Source organism: Barbatula barbatula (genome assembly GCF_947034865.1).
Source record: "Barbatula barbatula genome assembly, chromosome: 11".
NCBI lineage: Eukaryota > Metazoa > Chordata > Actinopteri > Cypriniformes > Nemacheilidae > Barbatula > Barbatula barbatula.
The window spans coordinates 9,363,843-9,390,875 of NC_136774.1; the positions used below are offsets into that span (position 1 = coordinate 9,363,843).

At 41.6% G+C, this 27,033-nt stretch overlaps 2 protein-coding genes across 7 annotated transcripts in view; both read right to left on the reverse strand.

Annotated features, from left to right (window-relative positions):
- Nucleotides 1–112: 112 nt before the first annotated feature.
- Nucleotides 113–20,235, reverse strand: kdm5c (lysine demethylase 5C). 6 transcript variants are annotated; one of them, XM_079467697.1, is made up of 29 exons: nt 19,529–20,235; nt 17,111–17,261; nt 16,947–17,024; nt 16,715–16,837; nt 16,306–16,476; nt 15,927–16,061; nt 14,531–14,587; nt 12,109–12,229; nt 11,724–11,977; nt 11,016–11,105; nt 10,587–10,745; nt 10,294–10,413; nt 10,041–10,199; nt 9,781–9,962; nt 8,447–8,609; nt 8,033–8,152; nt 7,741–7,935; nt 7,463–7,644; nt 7,263–7,387; nt 5,204–5,436; nt 4,735–5,120; nt 4,524–4,662; nt 3,922–4,101; nt 3,680–3,799; nt 2,828–3,595; nt 2,638–2,689; nt 2,325–2,524; nt 1,183–1,347; nt 113–1,000 (listed from the first exon to the last, which is right to left on the reverse strand). In XM_079467697.1, the coding sequence occupies exons 2-28, from the start codon at nt 17,255–17,257 to the stop codon at nt 1,183–1,185; spliced, it is 4,824 nt and encodes a 1,607-aa protein (XP_079323823.1). In that variant the 5' UTR covers nt 17,258–17,261; nt 19,529–20,235; the 3' UTR covers nt 113–1,000. The 6 variants fall into 6 exon arrangements, with proteins under 6 accessions (XP_079323823.1, XP_079323825.1, XP_079323826.1 ...); XM_079467699.1 differs by lacking the exon at nt 11,016–11,105; XM_079467700.1 differs by lacking the exon at nt 11,016–11,105 and having other exon boundaries at nt 19,787–19,987.
- A 189-nt stretch (nt 20,236–20,424) lies between these two features.
- Nucleotides 20,425–27,033, reverse strand: part of iqsec2b (IQ motif and Sec7 domain ArfGEF 2b) — a gene marked incomplete at its 5' end in the record, with an annotated part of 60,555 nt that continues 53,946 nt past the window's right edge. Inside the window, 5 exon segments of the mRNA XM_079467703.1 lie at nt 20,425–23,292; nt 23,294–24,292; nt 26,160–26,230; nt 26,427–26,624; nt 26,781–26,942. Of these exon segments, the coding sequence (XP_079323829.1) occupies nt 22,903–23,292; nt 23,294–24,292; nt 26,160–26,230; nt 26,427–26,624; nt 26,781–26,942 (1,820 nt within the window). The 3' untranslated portion in view covers nt 20,425–22,902.

Here is a 27,033-nt window from a genome sequence, read left to right on the forward strand (position 1 = left end):
TAGTCCAGTGGACAGACTTGGGAGGAGCATCCTGCTTGATGCAATCTGGTCATTTAAGCGACTTGCATTTATGAAAAACTTGCTTCAATAAATGACGAGCATATCGACAGCTTCCTAAAACAATTCTAAACTTTTATTTTTTCTAACAAGAGTGAAAAGAAACAAAGGCAACATCAAAATGAAAATGTTTATACACGAACTCACGACAATGCGTGTCTGCAATAGCAATATAGCAATAATAATAATAATAATAATAGAATTAATAGAATCCCAGCGACAAAAGATGAAGAAAGTGGGTTAAAGTGGGGTTTTGTACAGCTCTGTGGAGGAGAGGAGGATACAACAGGTAGCTTAAGAAAAAGCACAAAGAAAATGACCATGATAAAGCAAAACTCAGGGAGAAATAGAGAAAGACTATATGCAGTAACCTGTCTTAGGAAAGTAGCACCAGAACGTAAATGCCTTTGTGTTTTCCATCACACTTTCAAAATATCATACTAGGTTATTCACAAGGTTGAGTCGCCCTGAACAAAATGCAAGACTCGGTACAAAAAGAATACAGTTGTTATCGTGGCAGCGATGCCAGTCTCTTGCTTAACGTCTCCCTCTGCCAGTACATCAAGTGTGTGTGTGTGTACGTGTGTATACCTGGACAAATAGTATTATGCAGCACATGGCATCTGACTCTTAAGCACAGGTTGGTACACCTATACTGTAAAGACAGACCGCTTAACCGCAGGACAAATCCTGTCTTATCCCTCCAAAGGATGGAGATCTGCACCATTGCACTGTTGATGATTGGGGTATGAGGGGAGTCCACAAACTAAAACTTGAGGAAGGAGTGCAGCGGTTTGAACGAATGTGGGGAGAGTCCATTCATGGGTTGAAAATAAGAGTTAAAGTGAGCTTATTAAATCTGCCAGTCCTGCGTTTGTCGGTCTCTGGTTCTCCACTCATCCACCATCTGGCCTTCCACAGCTTCAGGAGAACATCACAACATCTGCATGTTGAGAATAAAAGGATGTTACAAGGATGAGCAAAATCAAATCAGCAGCCGAGTACTGGTGGCTCATTTGCTAAAGCTAGCACCAAATAGTCATGAGGTAATCGATACATTTTATATTGTGTATCGCACACTTTTCAAATCTTTCTTACAGCCAGAGTCAAAACAGGATGAGTTACCTATGTGGTAATCTCTGGTGGTGTATGTTTGACTGGTCTTGTTTTCTTGCATTCTGAAGCGTCTGTGGATTTAGGTTCACCATCAGCTTTCTGGTTCTTCCTCTTCCTCTTCGAGTCCTTTGACTTACTGACACGACCTGAGCTCCTCTGCTCCTGCAGTTCAATCTGCAGACATGGTGCACAATGTAAAGAAATGATCAATAACAGGACAACAAAACACAAAGATGTATAACAAGATTTCTTTCAAACAACAAAGATGAATTGAATGTTTCTAGCTTCCAGAATGTTATTTATTCATATAATGACTATTAATATTAAACATCAAACTGGTGATGTTTCTGAACCTTTTCTATATACAGAGTACAAATTCATTGCATTTTCCTGTCCTCCCTTTGATTGACAGGATATATCATTGGCTGTTTTTAGCTATGGCCCGATGCTTTTATCATACCTGTGAACTCAGAAGAGGTGAAAAAGGTGACAGCCATACATGTTAAGAGAGTTATTGAGAGAGATAAAGTGCAGGACCTGGTTGATTGGCCCGAGTTATAAGTGCTTTCATAAAAAAGGTCAAGCAGGAGATACAAGCAATACATAAGTAATCCCGTGGCTTCTGGGCTTCTGACAACATACAACATTTTGTCTTTGACAGACACTTTGCAGTTGACCGTTTCAGCACGGTGCAAACATGACGTTTGAAACGCGCGATTCTGGTTGGCCCAAGGACCAAAAAAGACGACGCGGTTTGCTGTTATCTTGATTCTGGTTGGCCCAAGGACCAAAAAAGACGACGCGGTTTGCTGTTATCTTGATTCTGGTTGGCCCCAGGACCAAAAAAGACGACGCGGTTTGCTGTTATCTTGATTCTGGTTGGCCCCAGGACCAAAAAAGACGACGCGGTTTGCTGTTATCTTGATTCTGGTTGGCCCAAGGACCAAAAAAGACGACGCGGTTTGCTGTTATCTTGATTCTGGTTGGCCCCAGGACCAAAAAAGACGACGCGGTTTGCTGTTATCTTGATTCTGGTTGGCCCCAGGACCAAAAAAGACGACGCGGTTAGGCACAACACCCTGATTGATCCTGTTAAGATAATTCGGTTGAAGTTTCAGTTCAACCTGGCAACCCCAGAGCGCCTTCCTCACCTGTATGAGCGTGTGCAGGGCATCATGGGGTGGCCGTGACGCTGCCTGTAGGATCCGGTAAATTGTGTGTGTCTGATCAAGCGCCACCTCCAGCAGGTCTCCTTCTAGCTGAAGTTCCTCCAGCTGTGCTCTGGTGGAGGAGGTCAGCTCGATCACCGGCCCCTTGAGGCACGGCAAGAGCGACACCAGAGACTCCACCCCTGACAAGAGAAGATGCGAAAGGCAAGAAACTGTTAAAGAAGAGCAGAACAGCCATCTGAAACAGATCAACTACAGCTGATGGAGAGATTGGTGACAGACAGCAGGAACTTACCTGTAACATCATTAACGCTTGACTTTTGTGCAATTCCATTCTCACAGCCGGACTACACAGAAAGAGACAAAAGAGGTTTTATATAAACAAAAACATCATTTAAAATGCACGTAACATTACAGTGTTCCATCATAATGTGCCAGATGAGGGTTCTCTAATTTCTTTGCAAAATGTCAGCTGCACCCCTCACCTGTGGTCCATTAGCAGACTTCTCTTCATTCTTTTTTGGCAAGTTACGGTCCTTGGTCAGATCAATAACACTGTCTTCCGTTTCCTCAGAGTCCGACAGCACAATTACAGCGTCCCCGTTCAAGTTCTTTTTCTCCTCCTGTGTCTCCTCTTTTATGGTGTGAATTTCCTCCTTCACCTTTTCCAGTCTCTCTAGCACCCCCTGCACCTCAGGAGCGTCTAGTGCGTGTTTGGCTCGTCCCTGCCAGTTGATTGCTCTCTCTGTAAGACACTGTAACGCTTCGCCCTCTGGCAGACGCACCGGTAACCTCTGGAGCGCCACCAGCAGCGCTAGAATAGTTTCCAGCCGTGGCCGCCGGGATCGCTGGCACCGCGGACAAAGAAAACGCATGTTCCAGTCCCACCAGCAGAGGGGCTTAGATGAATGCGTGTCGGAGGAGCTTAACAATGATGGAAAGGACACGCAACCTCCGTGGAACCAGTCTTTGCAAAGGTGGCACCGGTGAAGCAGCGGGCGTGGTGGGCCACCACACACGCACACTGTTTGGCCAGAGGTTAGAGAATGGGAGGAGCCACCATTCTGCAGCATAGGGCTGTCCGAGTTAAGGGACGTGTCTGTGTCCATTGAGTCACTTCTTCTCCGTTCTGTTTTTCTGTCGTTCTGGTAATCGCCAGATTCTTTCTCAAGGCCGGGTTTAGCCAAATTGACCTGCTGGAGGCGGAGGAGGGCCTCTTTCTCGAGTCGCTCACCCTCTTTGAATGCCATAACCTGGTAATGATGACAAAGACTCAGTCAACCACAGACTAGCCATCGCTGACAACATTTCAAGAAAAAAATGCAGTGTGAACTCACAATAGCTCCTGGGTCTCGGAGATCCTGAGCCGTGAGACCTAACACATTGACGTCCGAGTCCGCTTCTGTGTCTACAGAGTTCTCCCTCTTCTTGCTCTTCTCCAAACATGGACACAACACCTGCACACAACCACAGAGCCAAAGATGATCAAACTAGATCCTAGTTACAAAAAGATACAATGCCACGAGAACATATTTGATCTCCTTTAAGAGAGCAAGTAGTGTGAAACATCTCTCTTCACCTCTAGCAAAGTGTGCTGGGTGTTCTTCTTCAGGAAGGTTTTGCTGGCCTTCTCTCTCCAGGAGTGAGCGCTGGCCACCTGCAGCTCCAGCTGCTTCAGCTCCTCCATCTTCACCGGCAGGTCCCGCCCGATGGCCACCAATCCCTCCAGATCATCCAGACATGGGTAGTGCTCGCCGTTCTATCAGGGAGGAATATAATGCAGCTCAGGTCAAGTCTATCTCCTGTTTTGTCAAGTCATGTTTTTGAAGGCAGTTTGCCAAAGTTTGGGTATTTAATGTTCATTAAAAAATGTAAACAGTCAAAATTATTTGCTGTATCTGGGTGTTACCAGTTTTGAGAAGTTGTTATCTAGGAATAACAAACCTGCAAATGTCGCAACTGGCCAATCAGAATCAAGCATTCGAACCAGCCGCGTAATAGGAATATGTAAATAATGTAATAAAAATGTTGAACTGTAATATAATGGACCAGGAAGTTAGAGCATCATTAAAAGCTGCAGCTCCCCTTTGTGTCAGTTCCAATATCTACCAACAGACGTTTTTTCTGAAATGTTTTTCCAAATGGTCTAAATTATGTATGCAGTTTTTATGGACATCCTACCTGGATTTCCTCCAGATCTGTGACCCAAGCGCGTGCACGGCTCAGACAGGCCTGCAGGGACAAGATATTTGGCAGCTGGACTGGTATTAACTGTGCTTCATTTACGATGGCCTCCAGTGTAGAAAGATGATGTTTCTGCCTGCTCACACAAAAAACTTGTAGTGAGAAAAAAGCTTGTGGGATAAAACAAGACTGCATTTCTTTATCCCACCTGTCCTCCAGACATATCTGAGCCTTCTCCTCCCATCTCTCCGCTATGGTCAGAAGCTCCTGCAGTTCAGCCATGGCGGTCTCCACAGACAAGCTCTGCGGTACGTTACAACCCGCCTCCATCAGGTTCCTCAGCACGACTAGAGTCACTTCACCTCCCTCCGGTCCTAACGTCCGCCTGACCTCTCCCAGCCAGCGACCCTGCTCCTGCAGCCCGCTCAGGAGCTCACACGCTGGGGCAACGACAGGTAGAGATGCTCCCTCCTCCAGCAGGGCCTGGATCTCAGCGGCCGCGGGTTGAGGAGAGTCCTGCTTCCACTCGTCCTTGTTGCTGTTAACCAGAGCTTGTGCCCGGGAGTCAAACTCATTAATCTTCTGCAACACAGCCTGGTAGAGGAGAAAGACTGTCAATATTCCTTCAGTTATTAAGCTTTAAATCTAAGATATCTTATTCTCTTCTTCCATCTAACCTGCACTTCCTTTAGCGGTGTCATAACACAGGGCAGGTTGTGCATGGTGTCCACCAGGTTCCTCAGCTCCTCCAGACTCATTCTCCGGCTCTGACTGCCGCTGAGGAGCTCCGTGCTGCTACTCTCACACTTCTGTATATCTGTGAGGACGGCGTTGAGACGCTGGAGGAGCTCATTATTGGGAAACTTCTTATCAGCTGCCTCTGCTTTCAGAACCTCTAGATCTTTAATCCCTGTAGAAAGAAGAGGTTTCAAAACAGGTCCTACCAATATTATTGATACACTGCGTAACGCGATAATAGACTTGCCAACTACTTTTTGGCAGAGGAAATGGGATGAATGTAGAAACTAGGGCTGTCAACGTTATTAACATTAACGCATGTCGCACCATGTCACTTGTAACGACGACGCAGGAGGGGCGACAAAATGCATTACACTGCTCGCTACACTTTCATACATTCATGTTTTTGATCTGTCAGTACATAACGGCACTTTCGTCTATGAATGTACTGCAAAATTCTACTAAGAACGCTGAAGGCGAACAGACATGAGATACACTATACAGCTCTCTGTTTGGAGTGCGCTTGTAACGCTCAGAAAATTTAGTAAAACACACAAGCACACATTTTTATCAAATAATAGCGATTCAAATCCACGATTTGGCACGATTGCGTTCATCTCAGCAGCGAAGCTGCTGGAGTTCACATGAACCGCACCCTTTGTAAGCGGACTCGAGTACAGTTCGCAGGTGTGCACCTGGGTTCAGAAGACAGCATTCACATCACCTACACGAACCAAACACCGATGTTAATCAAACCCGGGTGCCTACCAAAAGTGCTAATGTAAAACCACCAGACTGTGCCGTCAGTAACCTCCTACTTGTGTGAGCTTGCGTTCACATCCCTGGCGACTGGGGTACGTGAAAAAAAAGGCACCGGCTGTTAGTGGAGCACGATCTATGAGTTAAACCATCCTCAATCTACCCCCCTATCAAAGAGGCTGTGCTCCCAAAAACAGGCATATGTACCCCATTAAAATACCTGTAACACAGTTTCATGCACATGTGTTTTAGTTTCCTTTTTAGGTTGTGAGGTCAGGTTTTAATGAAGTAAATAAGAACCTTAAGAAAAATGTAATGCGAGTTGTTAATTATCATTTAAAGAATGAAGTATCAATCTTTATTCTAATGCGTTTTGTTCCAACGATTCCAAATAGAGAAAATCCTTAAGATTGTTTATGTGTCATGGAGTTGAAAATGACAGTTCATTTGAATGAGTCGTTTCACCACATATAATGCACTTATAATAAATTCATGCATCTGTTTATACGTCACTTGTTGTTTGCTCATCTGGATTTTAAATACAGTTTGTATGTACGCATGTACATGTAGTTAAATCAGGGTTGGGCACAGTTTTCAACAAGTTAAATAAAGCTCAAAGAGTAGTGAAAATAGGAAGCACATAAGCACATAAGAGGTGCTTCGAGCGGCAGCTCTTAAAGGGGCCGCGTTCTTAAACGTGCTTCTGTGACTCGTGTCATTAATGTGAAACAAAGAACCAAAAAGAAGAAATCGATGTGATTTTGAAGCTTTACTGAGGATTCTTCTTCATTTCATGTATTTAGAAGTAAAGACTGTATAGTGTTTGAGAACTTTATTAAATTTCTATATAGTTTCTACCTGTTAGACAGGTCACACTTATTATAATGGGTTTGATTAGTAGAAAAACATTATATATCTAATAAAGACATCAGCTTTCATTCATAAAATGATGCTGTTAAAGAAATGTGTTGTCTCCTGCTGTGAGTCTTTAAAGGTGTGTGTGTAATTTCCAGAAATGCAATATAATACACATAAATGTGTTTAGAGGTGTATAAAAACCTTACATAATGAAGCTTTATGTTTTCTGTTACTTTAGAATGAGCGATTTCTATCCCCTTACGTGGAATTTGACATTTCTACAGTAGCCCTAAACAGACAAACTGCTCTACAGGGCACGTTACGTAAATACCTCCTTCGGCAAAGAAGTGAAATTGTGAGTTGTTACGAGAGAGTTGTTACCTATTTTGTTGCCTTCTTCCTGCTCGAGGGCTTCCTTCACTCGGTTGGCCCACGAGTCAAAAGATTCCGCCCGAACTTTCAGCCTATGTAGCATGGCCAAGAGCTCGTCCAGAGTATAGCGATACCTACACAGATGAGTCCTATAAATCTATACATCTACGAATTGATGAGGAAACCAGTGAGACGCGGTGCTGGTTTACCTGAGGTAGAGTTTTTCAGTGGAGCAGGAGCAGAGGTCTTGGGCATGATAGAGGCAGACGAGATGCTCTGGGCAGTTCGAGCACGCCAGGGCCGACAGGAAGCAGGTGGTCTTACACTTGTCACACTGCCTCTCATCATCAGGCAGTAACTCGAAGGCCTCCCTTTCAGCTTCCTTTATGCCCTGAGAGATGACATCACGGTAGACGATCAGCTTCATTGTTTTATGTTTAAAACTTCATGTTCAAACATGTGAATCAAACATTCTTCCCGCTCTTACTCTTTCCAGCAGGCTTTTCCGCAGTTTTCTCTCCTCCTGCACAATGATGAACATTTCCCTGTGCGTGGCAGCTGCCAGGTTCAGATCCAGCTTCTCTGGGCAGGCCGCCATCTTACAGGTGAGCTCCTCGTGAGAGAACACACAGTAACGCCTCAGCCACCGGTAATGCTCAATACAAGATCGCCCCGTGGGCAGCTGACGTAGGGACAGAAAAAGAGATCATCGGTTAACCTTCAGTGAAAGTGCATGCTTCCCTAAACTGACTTAAGATAAGAGAATGTGCTGTATTTACCCAGTCTGCAGTGCAGAAGTTGACAGCTTCAGCAAAGTTATATCCCTGATTGAAACCGCTGTGATAGGCTCGCGGAAAAGTGATGACAAACTCCCCGGCACACTGATTGGTGCGCACCACCTGTCATTCATTCAGAGATGAATTAAGATCAAATGAGAACCAGAACCTTGCAGATGTTTCTAGGCTTGCCAATTATTTTTCTATAAAACTGCTTTGAGGAGCTATGAAGAGTGAAAATCAGGTGAAGAAGATTAAGCAGCCTCTGTACTTTTAGAGCAAAGAACAAAAAGTCAAACAAGGTCAAGATGAAACTCTTTTAAACACTGAGAAAAATAACTCTTATGCAAGAAACAAAATGATTTCTAATGATTTAAAATGGAACAATATTAAATAATGTGTGTATGTGTTACGCACCGGTACTCCATGACTCATGAGTATATTTGGGTTCATGATAGTGACCAGCTGGTGAAGCAGGTCTGGCTGGAACTCAAACAGTTCAGGTGTGAGCTTCTTCATCACCTCCTCTAACTTCTCTGCGGATGAAGCAGGCACACCGTACCATGTTTTGGGTTCACCCCTAAAGACAGACAACGTGAAGTCAATATTTGACCCAGTGTGTGAAATACAGGTTAAAGTCTCAATGTGAACGAGTAAGAGCATCAACGTTGATTTCAAGCATTAATTTCATTATTTCACTAAACCTTAATCTTTGACGTAGCATTACGAAGTCAATATTAAAGAAATGAAGACCATACTATGTTCTTAACATCAGTGGTTCTTAAAACGTTTTCAGTGTGAAGCCCCCTTTGTGTAGAATGCATTGATTTGCAGCCCCCAAATAAAGACTTAATAGAATATGTTTTAATAAAAATTCTAGGTTGCTTCAATATTATCGATATCGGGTTATCCCAACAGCAACTAATAATAATATTATCATGGTCACATGACTGTATGAAACGATAGGTCTTCCTTGCCTAACATAGAGAATGTTCAAATGAAGTATAGATGTTAACTTTGTAAAGGTGCATCTGGTGCAATTATTTTGTAATTTCTAGGTAATTTTTAGGTCATCATAGAGAATAAAGAGGATGCTTATGGCATGTTTCCAAGTCATCATTTGTCATTTTTAATACTGCATAAAATATTGTACTGCTTGTGTTATACCGAGATATAACCGCACAGTGAGATTTTGATATGGTTACATCCCTAACATCTTCAGTTATACAATGCTTGAACATCAATTCTTTTGGTTGGTGGTCTTATTGTTCTGATGTGTTCATAAAATCTATGATAAACTTCTAGACTTCATAAAATGCTCCCCTGGGTCCATCTGAGAACCACTGCTTTACATTATGTAAGGTTATTTCATGTAGAAGATGGTAAATCACAAAAAAGTTTTTATATTCTTTTAATGTATTATATAAATATGATTATATAACATTTCCTGGCAGTTTGGAAAAAACATTGTCTGCTTTATCATCTAAAAACATTTATACTCAGGAAACCGTTTTATGACCTTCCCCGCTCTGATGCTTAAAAACAACCAAGCTATTTTTTGTGCTTCTTTGCCTTTAGGAAACACCTTGATATCAAAATACCTCCGCAGAAGAAAGAGTCATAGACTGGTTTTGAATCACACAAGTGTGAATAATTGATGACAGAATTTAAGTTTTTGGTGAACTGCCCCATTAAAGGTTTAAGAAGATTACGAGTTACATCATTGAACATCACTCCCGTCTGTGTATTACCAGTGTAAATAGTTGATGGAGTAACTCCAATGGTCCTCAATGTGCCAGCAGAACGCAGAGAAAACCATGCCCACATACAGCCATGGCACTTTCATGCCCGAGATATCTGCATTGATGTGGCACAATACTGACTGCTCCAACACTGGCATAACGTTCAGATTCCAGCCGCTGCGGGCATACTCCTACAACAAGTACACAGAGACATTAAAACAACCATTCTGACAGACCCAAAGAGAGAAGAAATAAGAGCAATAGCATGCCTCTTCCTCCACTGATAAATGTCTCTTCCCGTCGTTCATAGGGAAACCACTACCGAATTCTTTCGAGTGAATATCCGCTCCATATTCAACGGTTACATCCTCCTCAATACTGCTAACCAACCTCCAGAATTCCTTTTCGACCAGTTCTGTAGGAACCATCTACAATAAACATGAGCAGAGGATCAAACACGCATCCTTAACCAACCCAACGAGCTCATCTGGATGTCTGTGGAGTCACAGGACAGACACTCACGTGTACAGGCATGTTGAAGTAGTCGGCTTTGAAAGTGTCGGCCATCTCGCCGAAGCTTTGTAACGTGTACTCGCGCGTGGCCTGTTCAAACCCAAACGACTCTGAAGGCTTTTTACACTCCTACAGAGAATGAATGTTTACAGGTTAACCTCTGAACTACAAACTTACCCACGCTGGAAACACATTTCAGTGTTTATGCGTTACACAGTTACATTACAGTAGTAATACTCAAGTTTTAATCATTTGTATTTTCTTCTTACAAAAGCAACAATAATTCCCCTGGTCTCTCTCACCTCTGCTATACATTTAGGACAGCGCCAGTTGCCTTTGGGAGGGTCCGTGAGTGGGGGTATCAGACAGAATGTGTGGTAGTTATCGTCACACCCATCACAGAGCAGCAGCTTCTCATCCTCGTCCCCACGTCCACACATCCGACATACAAATGAGTCCACCTGACAGAGACATCAGTTAGCATGTTTGCATCACAAAACACATTCTTGAGTCTCAGATTAAAGTTAATTGGAGAAAAAAAAAACTTTTGAAGGCAAAACAAAGCTTCAAAATCTGAATTAAAGCATGTTGCCTTAAAAAAACCTTTAGTTCGCTTGGTTTTGGACTGGAAATACATATGAGGGGTTTGCATCATTATTAACAGAAATTAAAGATATTTAAAGATACAAAAAAGATATTTTGAAAAATGTTGTTAACTGGCACCCATTCACCTGCATTGGTTTTGTGTCCATACAAGAGAAGTGAATGGGGGCCAGTTGTGTTCGGTTACCAACTTTCTTCAAAATATTGTCTTTTGTGTTCTGCGGAAGAAAAAGTCATACATGTTTGAGATGACAAGAGGGTGAGAAAATGATGACAGAATTGACATTTTTGGGTTAACTATCACTTTAATGAGGTCCTATCAAACATTTGTGCTCCATATTCTAATTTCATCAACAAAATGTCTGGCACCGAAACCAGCCCAATCAATTTTCACAATCTTTCTGCCTCCTAGAATTAAAGCGATAGTTGACCCAAATATTAAAATGAGTTTATTATTTACACACACTCGTGTCATATCAAACCTGTATGAGTTTCTTCTGAAGAACACAGAAGATATTTTGAAGATGACTTCCATTGTATGGACAAGAGACATTTCTCTCAATTTCTTTTTTGTGTTCCCACAAGAGACATATACAGGTTTCGAACAACATGATGATGAATAAATGACAGAATTTTCATTTTGTGGTGAACTATCTCTTTAAAATACAGCTTCACTATCACACCTTATCATTTACACTATCATTTAAACTAGAGTTGCTGAAGATGGTTACCAGGATGTTGGTAGGGCATTGCTAGTTTGTTGCATGGCCCAATTTAACAGACCACGAATCTTTCAAATATCAGGTAAAATAGACAATAAGCTTACTCGAACTTACAAATTGTGTGTTACTGAGGTTGCGTCTGAGCCTCATAGTCATCTTAGTACATGGTTCATCACCGGAGTCATTGGAAAAGTCAATGCGACTTTTGTCATCGTCAGCGTCCTCCTTGATGATGAGGTTTGGGGGCGGTGGGGGAATGTCAGGATCTAATTTTGTTGGTGTGTCTCCAGGTTCCTCTTTAACAGATGGGCATGCGGAACTGTCACGTACTATCACCGTCTGCGGAACCGTCTGCATCAGTTCACCGTCTGCAAATACATCACAGAAGATTCTAAACAACAGTCACGTTTATAAAGGATGTGATAATTTAGATCTAGTTCGTGATCAACTCCGTGTCTTTTTATTACACCACATGCACATTAAAATGACAAGCTCGAACCTTTCTTCCTCGTTTTGTCTCGAGGTACAAGACCAAGCCCCATCATTTTAGGACCTGCCCCGTAGATCTGAAGTTTCTTCAGCTCTGGGTTCTTCTCTATGTCTTCCTCTGTAGGCTCCGGCTAGTGGGCAGAAGTGAAAGTTGGTAAGGGAACTATGGGAACAAAGGTGACGATATTTCGGCAGAGACACAGAGTATTCCTTTCTCCACTGTTTTAACACAGAATGTGACTTCCACTATACTAAACCTAGGTGGGGCACCCTGATGCTGAAACTAGTACCCTGCCCCGCTCAGCATCTTTCTCTCCTAATAAAGAAACTGAAGGGGCAGTTTACTTATTTTTTCCCCAAACTAAGACTTTATAGCTCAGACTACAATCCAAAACAACACTAAGTTATGACAAATCTAAATGCTTAAGACATCACAGGACACATGCATGAAGTTAGTTTTGAGCTGGAATATACTGCCATTAAGCGTAAGAGGGAGTTATTCCTCCAAAAAGTTTGATAATCGCTGAATCCGTCATGAAATGGTCTTTGGCAAAATAGGGCTGGGCGATGTAGTCACATAACACTTTAACCAAAAGTACATTGAAAATCTTAAATGCAAGAAGTCAAGTCCAATGGGCTTAAAACTAAATTATAAAAAACAGCACAGAGTAATGAATGACATGTTTTATGAACTTTCAATTTCCGTTCAATACAACAACAAAAATGAAACATAACCCACTTGCCAGTTTTCACACTTTCTACTGGAATGCACTACACAAATTGATCAGATTTGTCTAAATTTATGGTCTGGATGAAAACGTGCCAAAAGCCTGCCCTAGTCTAAAGATTTAGGGCAGTAATAGTTAATAGAATTTACAGGAAACCGCATATTTCATGATAAGACCCTGATTTTTTTGCTTCAGACTTCGATTCCATCTAGCTGAAGGATATCCAAAGATGTCTGGTACTGTGAGCCAATTTTAGAATACATATCGTAGTACATGACCCCTACTGTAATTCAACACACTTAGTTTGTTTGATTTCTAATGCGATTCAGCACACCGAATCAACACAACAACAACTGGGTTCATTCCTAGCACATCCATATTTTATTTCATTGGTCACAAGGCGGGTGTTTCTATGAGTTTGTTGTGTTCAGAACAAATGTGAAAGTCATTTGATATATAATGCCCAGTCCATTCACAAAGTTGTAGCAAGTTTAATGATGCCTGCTGTTTTAAAATGTTAAGTTGTGAAGTGTCTTCCAGCCATTAAGTTTAAATCAGAGAAACGGTACTAAAACATACAGCCAAAATTATATTCAGCTTTTCGGAATTTACTATTTATAGGTATGCCTTTAGGTAAAATGATCATTCTTGTTTTATTCTGTTAACCATTAACAAAATGTCTCTCAAATTTCAAACAAAATATTGTTTCTATATGCATTAACTTGCAATAAATGAAAACTGGGAAATGAAATAAAATAAACAGAAAAGATTATGTGTATCTATTTTTACCAAGTTCATATTTTCTTTCAAGTAATTCAACTGTAATATTTGCGTTATGAATATACATGATATTTTTGATATATAAACCTTGATACATCTAGGAAATGCTGACTGAATTTGGAATGGTCTCTTATTTGTTTCTGTGGCTGTACGTAACGATTGAGAAAATGTTCAAATTACTCCAATATTCATGATGTTGCATAATTTATCTCAATATCATTACGCACATTCGAGATTTCGCCCAGCCCTAACTGCTATAAATATGCATAAGCAAGGAAAGTAGGGGGTATAAGCATTACAGCCAGGGAAGTTTTATCAATCACGTCAAACAAACAATGGAAGCAAAAAGATTCCCTACGTTCCATTCATGAAACCGGTTATTCAGAAAAATTTAGTTTTTGCTGTGTTGTTGCAAAAACAACTTTTCAAATGTGACGACAAACACAGATTGAACATTATGAACCAGCCATCAAGAAAACAGCAGCTATAAACAAGATCATTACACAGATCACCATATATTAGTAAGTAAAAGCAGCCCGAAGAAGGGCAACCACAGCCACCACCACCACCACCACCAAAGAAGAAATGCAAGCAGGCCAGCTTTGCAAAACATGTGGTAAGACAAGCAAAGTGAAGTGTGTTAGATGATCGAGAAACGTCAGACGGATGCACAGATAGACAGAGACAGAGAGACAGAGAGACAGAGAGAGAGAGAGAGAGACAGAGAGAGAGAGAGAGAGAGAGAGAGAGAGAGACAAGTTTGATTTTCCTGCTAAATATTAAATACCCAGCGTGAACGACAAGAGGTCGTACAGGGATCAGGGATGAAGTGTTCACGACGTTCGCAAAAGTATAGAAAGAGAAGCAAAGGGTACGGAGGATAGAAACCAGGGAGGAAGAGAGAGAGCAAGAGCGAGGCAGTACCGAGGAGATGTGTTGAGAGCCAGTTGTAAGAGGATGGTGAGCTGGATCCTCTGGACCCTGCATAGGGAGACAACAACCATAACAAAATGGATTCCAAAGAGACACAGAAGGAGGGAATAAAATCAACAACCACCATGTACGACAGAAAAAAGTCACAGTCTTTGCCACCATGGCAATGTAAAGAGAGCTTTATTAAAGTCCAATATTAAAGGGAGATTGTTCTTCCAAACCTGTATGACTTTCAGGTCAACAAAAGGAAGTGTTCATTCAGGGCACCATTCGATTTTATTGTAAAGCAAAAAGTAGAATCAACTTATACCATGTTTTACATAAAAAACACCATATGGGTTTGGAACGACATGAGGAAGAGGAAATGCCCATTGAAACTTCACTATTAGAAACATCAAATCAACCGTTTGTATGTAAATCAGCATTCTGTAAGGCTTGAATTAATTGTTCAGTTGGTAAAATAAGACGCACATTATTATGACGAAATGCAATTGCACAAAAATAAGAAATCTAAAGAAATGTTATTTGAACGATTATTTATAGTTGTTCAGAAAATCAACATTTTCTTCTCCTAGATTAGTGAAATCTAAAATATTATTGTCTGAGTTTCTGGTGCTACAGACACATTAATTTGATCTATTATTGCCAATGCAACGAATCCATTGACCAAGCTAATGGGCAGCCAAATTAAATCCCCAAACACCCGCAAAATAAAAACTGCCGCAATGATGGAATGACTGATGAGAACAGCAATAAAAAAAATAGTAGGTTATGGGAAATGGTTTTACGTAAATACACAAAGCGACGTTACAATGTGTGTATGAATGAGGAGACGGTCGGACACAAAGCTACAAAGATGAGATGGAGACATCAATGCTGTTTTAAATACCACAGAGAGCAAAGCATGCTGGGAAGTGCCTTGAAAGCATGAGCAGCACTGGTTGTCCATAAGTGCTAGCACACATCTCAGAATAACAGACAAAGCTCAAATTTGGATGGATCCATTAAAGCTTGGACAGTTAGACATTCCTTTAAAGTAAAAATATAAGTTACCAGTCCGCAAGGAGTAAGATTAATAGAACTAGCTTAGTTAATTAATAGCTGAAATGAATAAAGCATTTTTGACAACAAAATGTCAAATATTGATTTCAACAAACCATATACTATTTATTAGCCTATATATGACATGCTTTGGTTTTAAAATATTTCCTCAGTTATGTTAAAATGTTGCTAGTTGTAAAAATGCTATATCATGTAATGCTAATTATTTACATTTGTACACAGCGAGATGATATCAAAACTTCAACAAAATAACAAACCAGCAACATATTCTATAGTGTGAAAAACATTATTGAAGTCCTTTCGTAGGGCCAGAATTGTCGCTCACCTCAGGCTGAAGGCGATTGGCTCTTCGTCCGTAAGTGCTCATTTTGGATGGCTGAACCGATTGGCGGAGAGGAATGGAATGGGGTTTGTATTCTTTATCTACCTCCTCGCTTTCATAAAGCCTGGGCTTACATGGCTGGAAAGACAAAACACAAACACACCTGGATGTCAACCATAAACTCAAAACCAAGTATATTTACCATTTATTCCATTCACCTCTGCTGCGGTCTTTAAATAAAAGAGTTAGCTCTTGCAATTTGTTATACTTGAAATATTTTCATTAAAAGTTTGCAGATTGTTTCTCCAATAGCCTAACACTTCATAAACCAGAACGTTTGGTGTAATTTAGTATCATTTGGTTATGACATCATTAACTTTACCGGTAAACTGGCTCCAGACTGGAACACCTCAAACGGATATACAATCCTCTCATAGTGTGACCTCAGGAGAGAGCCGATGTTTTTGCCTGGAGGATAACCAAGTTTCTGTGCCACGCGTGCCCACCGTCTCTCTTTACTCACCGCATCGAAGCCCCCCTCCTCTGTAACAATCTAATAAAAACACAACACAAGTAATGTATTCAGGACAAAACAAATCATCTTGAGCTCAAATAAACTCTCAAGTTTGTACGTTTATGCAGATGCAAGTCTACAATGGGATTTCACTTTAACCCCTTTTGTTATAAGCTCGAGTCCAGGCATAAAACAGGATTTGCACTAAGAAAAACATGAACAGCATGAAGTGACATTAATACTATACATGGTTGAAATGAAGAAGGTTGAAACTAACCTTAGCCAAGCTGAACAGATCTAGAATACGTCGTTCTATATTAGGGATCTTCAGGGAGGAACCTTGGATCTCCCAGAACTTGGCAATTCTGTCCAGATAATTTAGCTTCACTCGTGTCTCAGCCTAAATAATAAACACATGCACTGCTTAGTGAACATAAGAACACATTGGTCACGTGTGACATGATTAGAGATAATGTGCAGATAAAAGTTGAACAGGATGCAGATCTGACCTCCAGCTCATTGAGCCTCTGAATACGTGGTGTGAAACGGAAATTGTCAACCTCCACAGCAAACGGTGGCTGCCAGTCCTAAAAAACAGACAAAAAAGCCATTTAGAAAAAAACATCACACCAAAAAAAAAAGCGTCACAATAAGGAAATAATAATATGATTACAGGAGGCGGTCGAATCTTGCATATTCCAGACTTCTCTGCAATTGGACGGATTTTGGCGATATATCCAAGCGGATCTGCAAACTCCTCCCACGACGGTTCAAACACTGGACATTCCGGCGGCGGAACAAACTCATCCCCTCCATCCATTGCTCTGAAATCAAACGACAAACGTTAAAACCTCATATATAGATACATAAACATTTAGGAATTTAATATCTCACTCCTTAAAGGGATCGTTCACCCAAAAATGAACACACTGAGGTCGTTCCAAAACTGTTGTTCTGATGAACAGAGAAATTAGAGGAAGGTCAGTAACCAAACAGATCTCATCATCCATTTACTGCCATAGTAATAGTATGGGAGTCAATGGGGGATGAGAACTGTTTGGTGACTGACATTCTTCCAAATGTCTTACTCCGTGTTCATCCGAACAAATACATGTATACAGGCTTGGAACAATCTGAGGGCGAGTAAATGATGACAGAACCATTTTTGGGTGAACCGTCCCTTTAACGCCATCTCAGCATCTAAGGCTAAATCCATGGGCGAGAACTAGTCAATCTATACACAAGTCTGTTATGTACACAAGTTGGGGAGACAATATACATTGATGAACAAAGCACATACATATCTACATCAATACAATATTAAACTACATTTTAATCGATTCAATTGGAGAGGAAGCCCCTTCTGCATAAACCATTGTTTCAACTATTATTTTGTTCAATGAATAAGGGACACTAGTTTTATTTTGGCATCTATAATAACTATGTTCATGATGATAAAAAAATGATTCGCTTTATGTTTTTGAAACATCAAGTTGTCAAACAAAAACAGTTCTGAAACCTACGAACATATGAAGGTTCAGGTCGCAATACCACAGCACACATTCAAGTCCATAAAAATCGAAATGCTAAACAACATAAAAAGGACGGAAATGGACCTGATAATACACACAGCAAACAAAACCTCTCCTGCCTCGAGCACTTTGATAATCCTCAACAAAAGAGATCCTGGAACCATGTATAGACAATCACCTCAATTCATCTGCTATGCTAGCATCATGTTATTCTAGCTCAGTAAGTGGACACTGTTGCCCATATTTGGCAAACTTGTGATGTTCCCCATTTGTAAGCTTCCTTGGTTAAAGCGACTCCTACGAGAAAACATGTAAATATGATGTCAAATATAAGATCCTTTCTTACTTCTCAAATCCCCAGACTCTGACATTGTCTTCCTGTAGGTCTCAAACCTCACAGAAAATGGGGGAGGGAGGTAAACATGCAAATGTAGGCCTTGTCTTATAAAATACAAATAAAGTGTGACTGAGTGGTGTAATGAAAATAATATACAACCATGTTGAAATAAAAACAAGAAAACGCTGAACCATGCGTGCTCTACTAAAACGCATAACGTTACTATAGGGGTTTGTGGCATCGACCATCTTTACATGAAACGGCAACATGAAAGACCACGTGACGAATTCACACACACTTTATTTTCCAAGCTTGCAATAACGTACATTTATCAGTTCTGACTGATCAACGTTGATTATATACAATAGTACGCTCATAATAAACAAAAGGCCGTATTGTCTCCTTCAAAATGTGTTTTTACGATAAAATATAAATAACACGGCAATGGTGTCTATTCACAAAGCAGACACTTAACGTTATATCATCATCGAAAAACAAACCAGACGAGTTTAAATCAATGGCCAGTCTTGGAAATGAAGTAGGCTGTCTCACAACTAGTGTACAACCCTACCTAGACAGCAATCTGACATAATGGCAGTAAACTAACGTTAGACGACAACAGTTTCACGTAATAGTGTTGATAAGTGATGCCAAAAAGTAGCAACATCGCCTCATGTCAAGATGCGAACACAATCCCAAATTTCCTGTAGCTTTAGCCTGCTAACCGGCCTCATTTCGCACGAGGGCTAAAGAACTTTTAAACGTACTTAAAATAGTGAAGAGTCCATCCAAATGTCGCCAAGTGACTATTTTAAGGCAAATCCGCGAAATAACGCGCACCTAAGACTCACTAGGAAGTGAGTTTTACGAAATAAGATGGTTAGCCGTCCGGCTAATGATCAAAACAATAAAGCCACCGTCCGTGTGTCAGCAAACACACACCACATCTAACGAACAACCGTCAGTTACACAACAAACCCAGCAGAAATTACACAACAATATAATACAACACAACTAGCTTGCCAACAAAGACTGAGGCTTCATTTAAAGGGAACGACCGAGTTTTCGCGATACTTGGGTTGTTTGAGATCGCGGTTATATTAATGGCGTGTGACTATATTGATCCCCCCCACGACAAAACCAGCAATAACAGACACGGATTTCATTCACGAACACACATTAAGACATCAGCAAACACCTCTTGTGTGACTCTCAGTCTTACATTTCTGTACTTGTGCGAGTTCTTCAAACACTGTGTTCTTCGGTGTCGCCTCTGAGTGGTAAATAGGCCGGTGTGCTTTATTATGGGTGTTTTTCGGGTGTCTCGTAAGACGATCACGGGGTCTATTGTTCGGTAGAGGGTCAGTCTCGGGGTGGCAGTGGCTCTGCGGCCTCCTCTATCAGCCCATCCCAGCGCGCACACGCACACACGTACACACACACACACACACTCTCGGTCAGTTACTAGGATGATACTCGCCGAGATCTTCTTTTTCAGCGGACTCCTAAACGTCCCGTGTAAGTCGACGTTTTCTTAACAAGACTGGTTTCGTCAGACCGCACACGATTCGTTGTGTCCCCCGTGTTATTTTCCTCGTCACCTATCCCCCGTTCATCCTGTCTGAAGTACACGCCATCTTGGTTTCATCACGACCTAAGCACAACTCTCTCAAGATCCATTGATCTCAGTTGGGAAAACATGCACTTGACTGGATGCGAGAAGTGTCTCATCCATCCACGCTTCTCGTTACACGGAAACTAGTCCCTGGACGCGTTTATGTAAAGGAAGTCGGAGATAAACGATCGGCGGACACGTAACAGCAAACACTTCGCAACTGTACGCGTATGATAAAAGAAGACTGCACGACGTGAAATGGCGAATTGTTTGTAGTTGAACAAGTGATGCAGGTAGATGAGCGGACGTGACGCGGAGGGATATTTCACCTCTTTCTTAAAAAGTAGTTCCAGTACGTTACGTTTGCGCAGAAGAGGTCAGCACAGTGCGAAAACAAAATGGGTAGCGACAACTAGCGGCAACACATAGAAAAACACGCAGAGAAAGTCATGACAAGCTTATTGAAAAAAGACACAAAGACGTGCAAGGTTGTTTTTCATTGCGAGGACACTTTATAGATTTTTATTTGGCAATAAATATTCACATTTCTCCGAATTTGCTTTCCTATATTTTCTGTACACAAATAAGATGACTTCGTATATCTTTTTTTATTTTACATTTCGCTCTGCTTTGACATTAACACTTGTACAAGTTTACAGATAAAATTAATTTTCTTGTTCTTTGATTAAAATAAATATGCAACAATAATCTACACTAAATGCAACCTCTCAAAACACACATTCACACGCTCATACACGCATCTTTTAATGCAGTTTTTCCCATTCCACTGTCAATTTTAAATCCTATGTACAGTTTGCTTATACAGAGCTCAGTAAATAGACATACTCATGCAATAACATTCACCAAGACAGACGGTTAATGTAAATTATGGAAATCATTTATGGAATAAAGTAAAAGCAATTTATATTTGTGATCTTTATATTCCTTCTTGTTTTACACTGGTATTGGTTAGTTCTTGTTTTATTTATACTGAGCATTGTATAGCTTTTTCTTTCAATGCAAGGCAGCATTTTTTTCTGTTGGCATTACTAGATTAGAGATTAGAAGAGTTTGTCAGGAGACTTTACTGGGGTAGAAAAGTGGCATAAGCATCTCACACTCAACACTTTAGCATTACATCAACACACGATTCTGAGCATCTGCGTAAAGCCCAGTCCAAAAATATATAACAGCACTTGAGATCACATTATCCATCCAAACAAACAAGCACGTACACTAAGGCCTTGCTTAAGGCTAAAGAAACTTGATTTTTCTTCCATTCAAGTAAACTGAAAATGTATAAATACATGAACTATATATTCACTCCTCCATACAGAGAAAGAAAAGAGAAAGGTTTTGGCAAACTAAAGAGTGGCTTGAATAAAAACAATATTTATAACCATATAAAGTATCCAACATTCAAGGAAACAAAAAGTGCTCTGCAAAAACACATTCTTGACAGTCCACCATTGAATGTCAAAGTGTGAGAAAACAATTATATACAAGTATCCTTTTTGTTAAATTTGAAACATCTGTAATATCATAACATAACATAATAATAGTTGTATTCGTTAAAATTTTAATTTATAGCAAACATTCATTTAACATCATAAAATATATTAAAATCAGTGTCAAGTATGACTGGCAGTATTAATGTTAGGATCCAATTAAAGTCATTTACACTGCATATTACAGGCGTGTTAAATGGCTAAAAAACAACAACAACAATGGAATGTTTCCTTCATACATATGTCACTAGCCCTCATATGTTCAATATTTCAAATAGCAAAAGCTTATTGTTTATTATTCCGCAATGATATATTAATTTGAAATAGTTAACAAACATTTATATAATAATTTATAAAGTGCATTGAATGCCTTTCTTTTTGACATTATGGGCCTAGACAACTTTATAGCCTGGAAATACTTTAATGCCTAAAATAAATAAATAAGATATGCATGACATTATGGCCACCAATTGGCTTTGTTTAGTCAAGCAACATCACTGTTGGTCCAAATCGCTGCTTTAATGTAGTATAGAGTAAAGTGAAGAAAAAAAAGAATACTCTTGAAATGTACTTCTTATTTTTCTCTGAATCAAATTCCTTTTTGAAACCTGGTACTGACTTGCTGAAATTGTAGGTATAACATAAAATATAAAACACCAATTTATAGAAGTAATTCATTTACTTTTTTGATGTATTATTTTGTTGTACTTCATATCATTTTATGTAGGCTATAAAGGGCAATAATTGTAGATTCGCATATAGTTTATCCACATACAGTTCAAGACATTTTGTTTTTTACCGTTGTCAATTAAGAGTGCCAGTTGTCAATCCTGACATACTTCAAAATTTCCAACCATTTTACCAGCTGTAAAAATATGCTTTGCAGGTTTATTCTTCCAAACACTTGAACATATAGATGTGCACAAGAAAGCAAAGCAATGCAGAATTAAAAAATCTTCAGGCAATAGAAGGACATCAATTTAGTAATAAGATTATTGCATCCTTGCGACTGCTATCGACTAAATACGTTTCACTTACACTGGAATGTTATAATTCATTGAACTTGTGGTATGCTTTGATGTTCAGGTCCAGCAGAATATATCGCGTACAGAGTCATTCGTTTGCTCTCTGGTTTACCGGACAGGTTCCCACCTCAAGCAAGGGTTTCAACTGCAATCATTGCCTGTATATTATAAATGTAAACCTTTTCCTTTCCTTTATGGCTCTTAGCAATTAAAACGATTTCAATTTATGTTAGAGTATGTTTGTGCGTGTGTCCTCGTGTTGCGCATGCTTTAGTTTGGCTTGATTGCCAAATCAATGACATACACAATATTAGAACTAAAGGCAAGCGTCCTAAACGTTTCTTCTTGATAATTTTCTTGTCTACACCCCACATCACTAATCTACCTGAGAGCCCTGGTGTGTATCAAACTACCGCTATGCACCATGCTGCACTCCTGTACGTGCATTCTACACTTGTGGAAAGCGCAGGTGAAAGTAACAGAGTCTCAGAAGGCTGCGTTTTTTTTTGCCACCCGTGTTGTTGTCCGCTTTGGCCCTGCCGCCTGCCTCCTCCACCCTCGCAGCGGTCCCTCCTCCAATCACCAAAGGTCCCCTCAGCGACCCCCAGCCTCGCGACTTCCCCCGGCTCACACTACCGTGCTGATCCGGTTGGTAGATTTGGATTTGGCGCGTTCGACCGTACCTGTCCCCCCAGGTCCGGCTCCAGTCTGGGCCGACAAGGGCCCTTGCTGACCAGTGGCCTGCGAAGGGGGGCCTTGGTGCTGGGGGGGGAGAGGGGAGAGAGGCGTAAGAGGGATAAGGGGGGAGGAAGGGGGGGGTAAAGGGGAGTGGGGGGGGGGGAGGGGGGATGGAGGACAGCGGTGGATACTGGGGCAGATACGGGGCGCCCGGCTGCCCGTGGTGGACAGTGGCGGACGCGGAGACTGGAGGCGGTTGAGTGGGAGCAGGGAAAGGCGGAGGAGGAGGGCTGGTGAAGACGAAGTGAGGTTGGTGTGCGGGGTGGGATGCCGGGTGGGGCGTGTGCACGTGCACAGGGTGGGTGTGGGAGTGTGCGTGTGGGTGCGAGTGCGACAGCGTTAGGGGGGGCTTGGTTACGGCGGCCCCTCTGACCGAGGGTGTGGGCTGCGTGTGAAACAACGCAAACTGCGGGTGAGGGGATAGTGGGGAGTGAGGAGAAAGGGGGGGAGGGTGGCCAGTGCCCATGTTGCCCATGCTCCCGTAGCGACCCTGCAAAGTATGCTGGGAGATCGGCTGGTACTGGGAGGGCACGGAGGGGTTGGGGAGCGGTCGACGAGGCAAGGTAACCCGCTGAAGCGTAGGATGCACCTGACCGGACGCTGGCACGGTCTGCGCGTGGTAGCGATGGTGGTGGTAGTATGGGGGTGGAGGTTGACCACTGACACTGTTGCTGGTAGTGTGGCAGTACTGGGCGTGCAGGGCTTGGATCTTGGAGGGTCCCCCTACCTCTCCCGGGCATAGGGAGGATGGGGAAAGAGGTGGTGGCCCTCCTGTAGTCGGTGGGGCCACAGGGGCGGGGTAAGGTGGCCCCGGGGGGATGATAGGGCCCGGGGCTTTGGCTCGTTTGCCTCCAAACAGGGAGCCCAGGAAGGAACCTGTGTTGTTGTTGTTGCTCCCAGTGACCGTTCCATTCGCTCCTCTCTCGCTGCTGCTGGAGACTGGCCCAGCGCCAGTCACCGCAGGTGTGTGTTGCTGCCCCGGCCCACCCCCCACCCCCACTCCGGGGCTCAGGATGGGGCGCTGAGGCCGGTAGTCTTCTGCTCCATAACATCCCGGGAGCACAGTGGCTACTGGGTAACGCTGGTGAGGCCGCGGACTGCTAATGATGGAACCCTAAGACAAAGAGAGTGGGGGGAAAGGAGGAAAGACAGAGGAGAAGAGGCCAAAAGAGGTTACGGGGAATGGGATCAGAGCAGGACCAGTAAAGGAAGATGATGGAAATGTGGGCGATAAACAGGAAGAGGGTTGGAGGGCGAGAAAGAGAATACAGCAAAAGGATACAGAGAGAAAAGTGGTTTTGTTGGATGGGGAAGGAAAACAGGGGTGAGTTGATTAGGGTAATGAAACAACATTATTACGGCATCTTCATTAACATACTATACAGTACATCATTTTATAAATACATGAGCCCCACTTGACATTATGTGTCCCTTATACTATACTGTATGTATGTTTTTATTATGTGGTCTGTGCTTTGAATGAATTTTTTTAATTCAGCATTTGGTTTACTGAAAATTTGAAGTAAATGGTATTCAGAGATTGGTTAATACATTTTATCTTTGTACATATATTATTTACACATTTATTTATTAGACAAATACGTAAAGGTCCAGTGTATGTCATTTAGTGGCATCTAGTGGTGAGGTTGAGAATTGCAACCAACAGCTCTTCCCCTCCCTTTCGAAGCACTACGGTAGCTCAAACAGGACTAAGGCCGTTTTCAGACTTGAGTTCTTTTTTGAAGCTGCTAGAGTCTGTAAACATTACAATAACATTTCCTGAGCGCTTTTTTAAACGGCAGCGCCGGCGTCTATTTCTGCAGCCCCGAGCATCTCTTGAGGTTGAAACAGAGACCTGTTGTTTCCATAACAACATGCTTTTTTTTAACATGCTTTTTCAACAAACGTGATTGGTTGAGAAGGCTCAAGCTCGAAAAAATTCAATGGCGGCCAAAGCACCCGTTGGAGCATAGTTTTCTATAAATGTAAATTAAATGTTCACATTCAAAAACTGCTGATGGCATTTCTTGCGAGAAATTTGTATTGTAGTTTTTAAATATGTGATTAGTTATTGCAAAGACGCTCTTTGATTATAATTTAAATAGACTTCCGTTACGCTGCCTATCCGCTTCTCTGGGCTGCCTTCGTGCACAGACGCTGCCTCTGAAGTCATGACGTTCAGCTGCTCAAGTCTGAACACGGCCTAAGATGTCATCACGTTTCCGTGTCTTTGCTGAAGGAGATAACGTTCTGTAGAGCGGTTTGTCCGTTTAGGGCTACTGTAGAAACAACATGGTGAATTCCATGTAAGGAGACCTGTGGTGTATGTAGATAGAAATAGCTCATTCTAAGGTATTATGTGAGGTCTTTATACACATCTAAAGATTAGCTATCTATATTACTGTATATTGCATTTCTTTCAATAGATCCTCCAAAAAAATGACACATGCGACCTTTAAAAATGTCTACTTTCAATTTCATGTTTACATACATTAATGAGGGACATCTAATATAAAGTTGGACTCCGTGTAAAAACTGTTACAGAATTTACATCACACAATCACTTTCATGCATAGCATCTCAACAAACCACATTCAAAACTATACAAAACTACAAAACAATGACACTAGCGCACAAAAACTCAACATAAATTCACATGTGGTTTTGAATGTTCCATAGATGCTCCACACAAATATCACTGTCATGCAGACTTTATTCTGGGTCACAACTATATATTTCAGGTTTAACCCAGAATAAATCAGATGTTCTATGATGTCCTTATAACAACACATCTTGTTTCATCATTTTTGTGCATGTGTACATTAACATTCCACAGACAACACATGGACGCTCACACATGGTTGTGTCTATGGATTTGGACACATGCAAGATGACTCCGTGTTTCGTGGATGTTCCAGGCAGACATGCGGGTGGTCGGGATTGGGGACTAAAGCTAAAGATACAGACCTCTGCTTCACTCAGACTTACTTCCATTGTACTGTCAAGGGAACCAGCGCTGTTTCTGCGGCCACGTTTCCCTGTCACCCAGTTAGGACATGTCAATTACAGCACATTGGGTGAGACATTTCTCTCAACCAAGGATCAGATTTCAATTTTGGTTATCCATTTTTCCCCCTTTTGTCGTAACCAATAAAGTTTCATAGTGTCATGCTTACGCTGTGCTCACAAATATCTGTGAGTGTGCAGATTATGTTACGCATATATGTGTCTCACCTGATTCAGACAGGTCCCTTAATGAGGAGCTGAGAGCGGAACGTTTAAGACCTTCTCCTGGGGAGTAGTTGTCATCTAGACTAGGTCTACCGATAGTGCCGTTCACTACTTCATTCTTGACTCCGCCCACTCCTCCTCCCATAATGCTGTTAGTGAGCAGGCTGGGCCGCATTACACCCTTCTGTTTCTCCAACTCGGCTGCAGATGGAGAAAGAATCATTGGAGAGTGCAACATTACGAGTTTATTCAACAGAAAAACACCATAACCAACATTTTTCACGTTTAAGTACATGTTGAAGTCAACACAAGGAGGTGTAGTTTATTCATAAGAGCAGCAGGGGGCGTTGTACTCACACTCTACTCTGTATTTCTCCATTTCCTGCACCTCAGCGATGCTCTCCCTCAGATCACTCACAAAGCGTGTGCGGTCCTGTTGACTGGGGGCTGAGAACACGATCAAAACTTTACGCTCGCCCCCCGGGAGCGCCGACGTTAGTCTGATGCCATGAGGATAGTCTAGAGAAACAAAAAAATACAATGACACCTTTCTGTAAATGTTTGTTGAATGCATAGGAAAGACAATAAAATTAAGAAAATCTGAGAAATC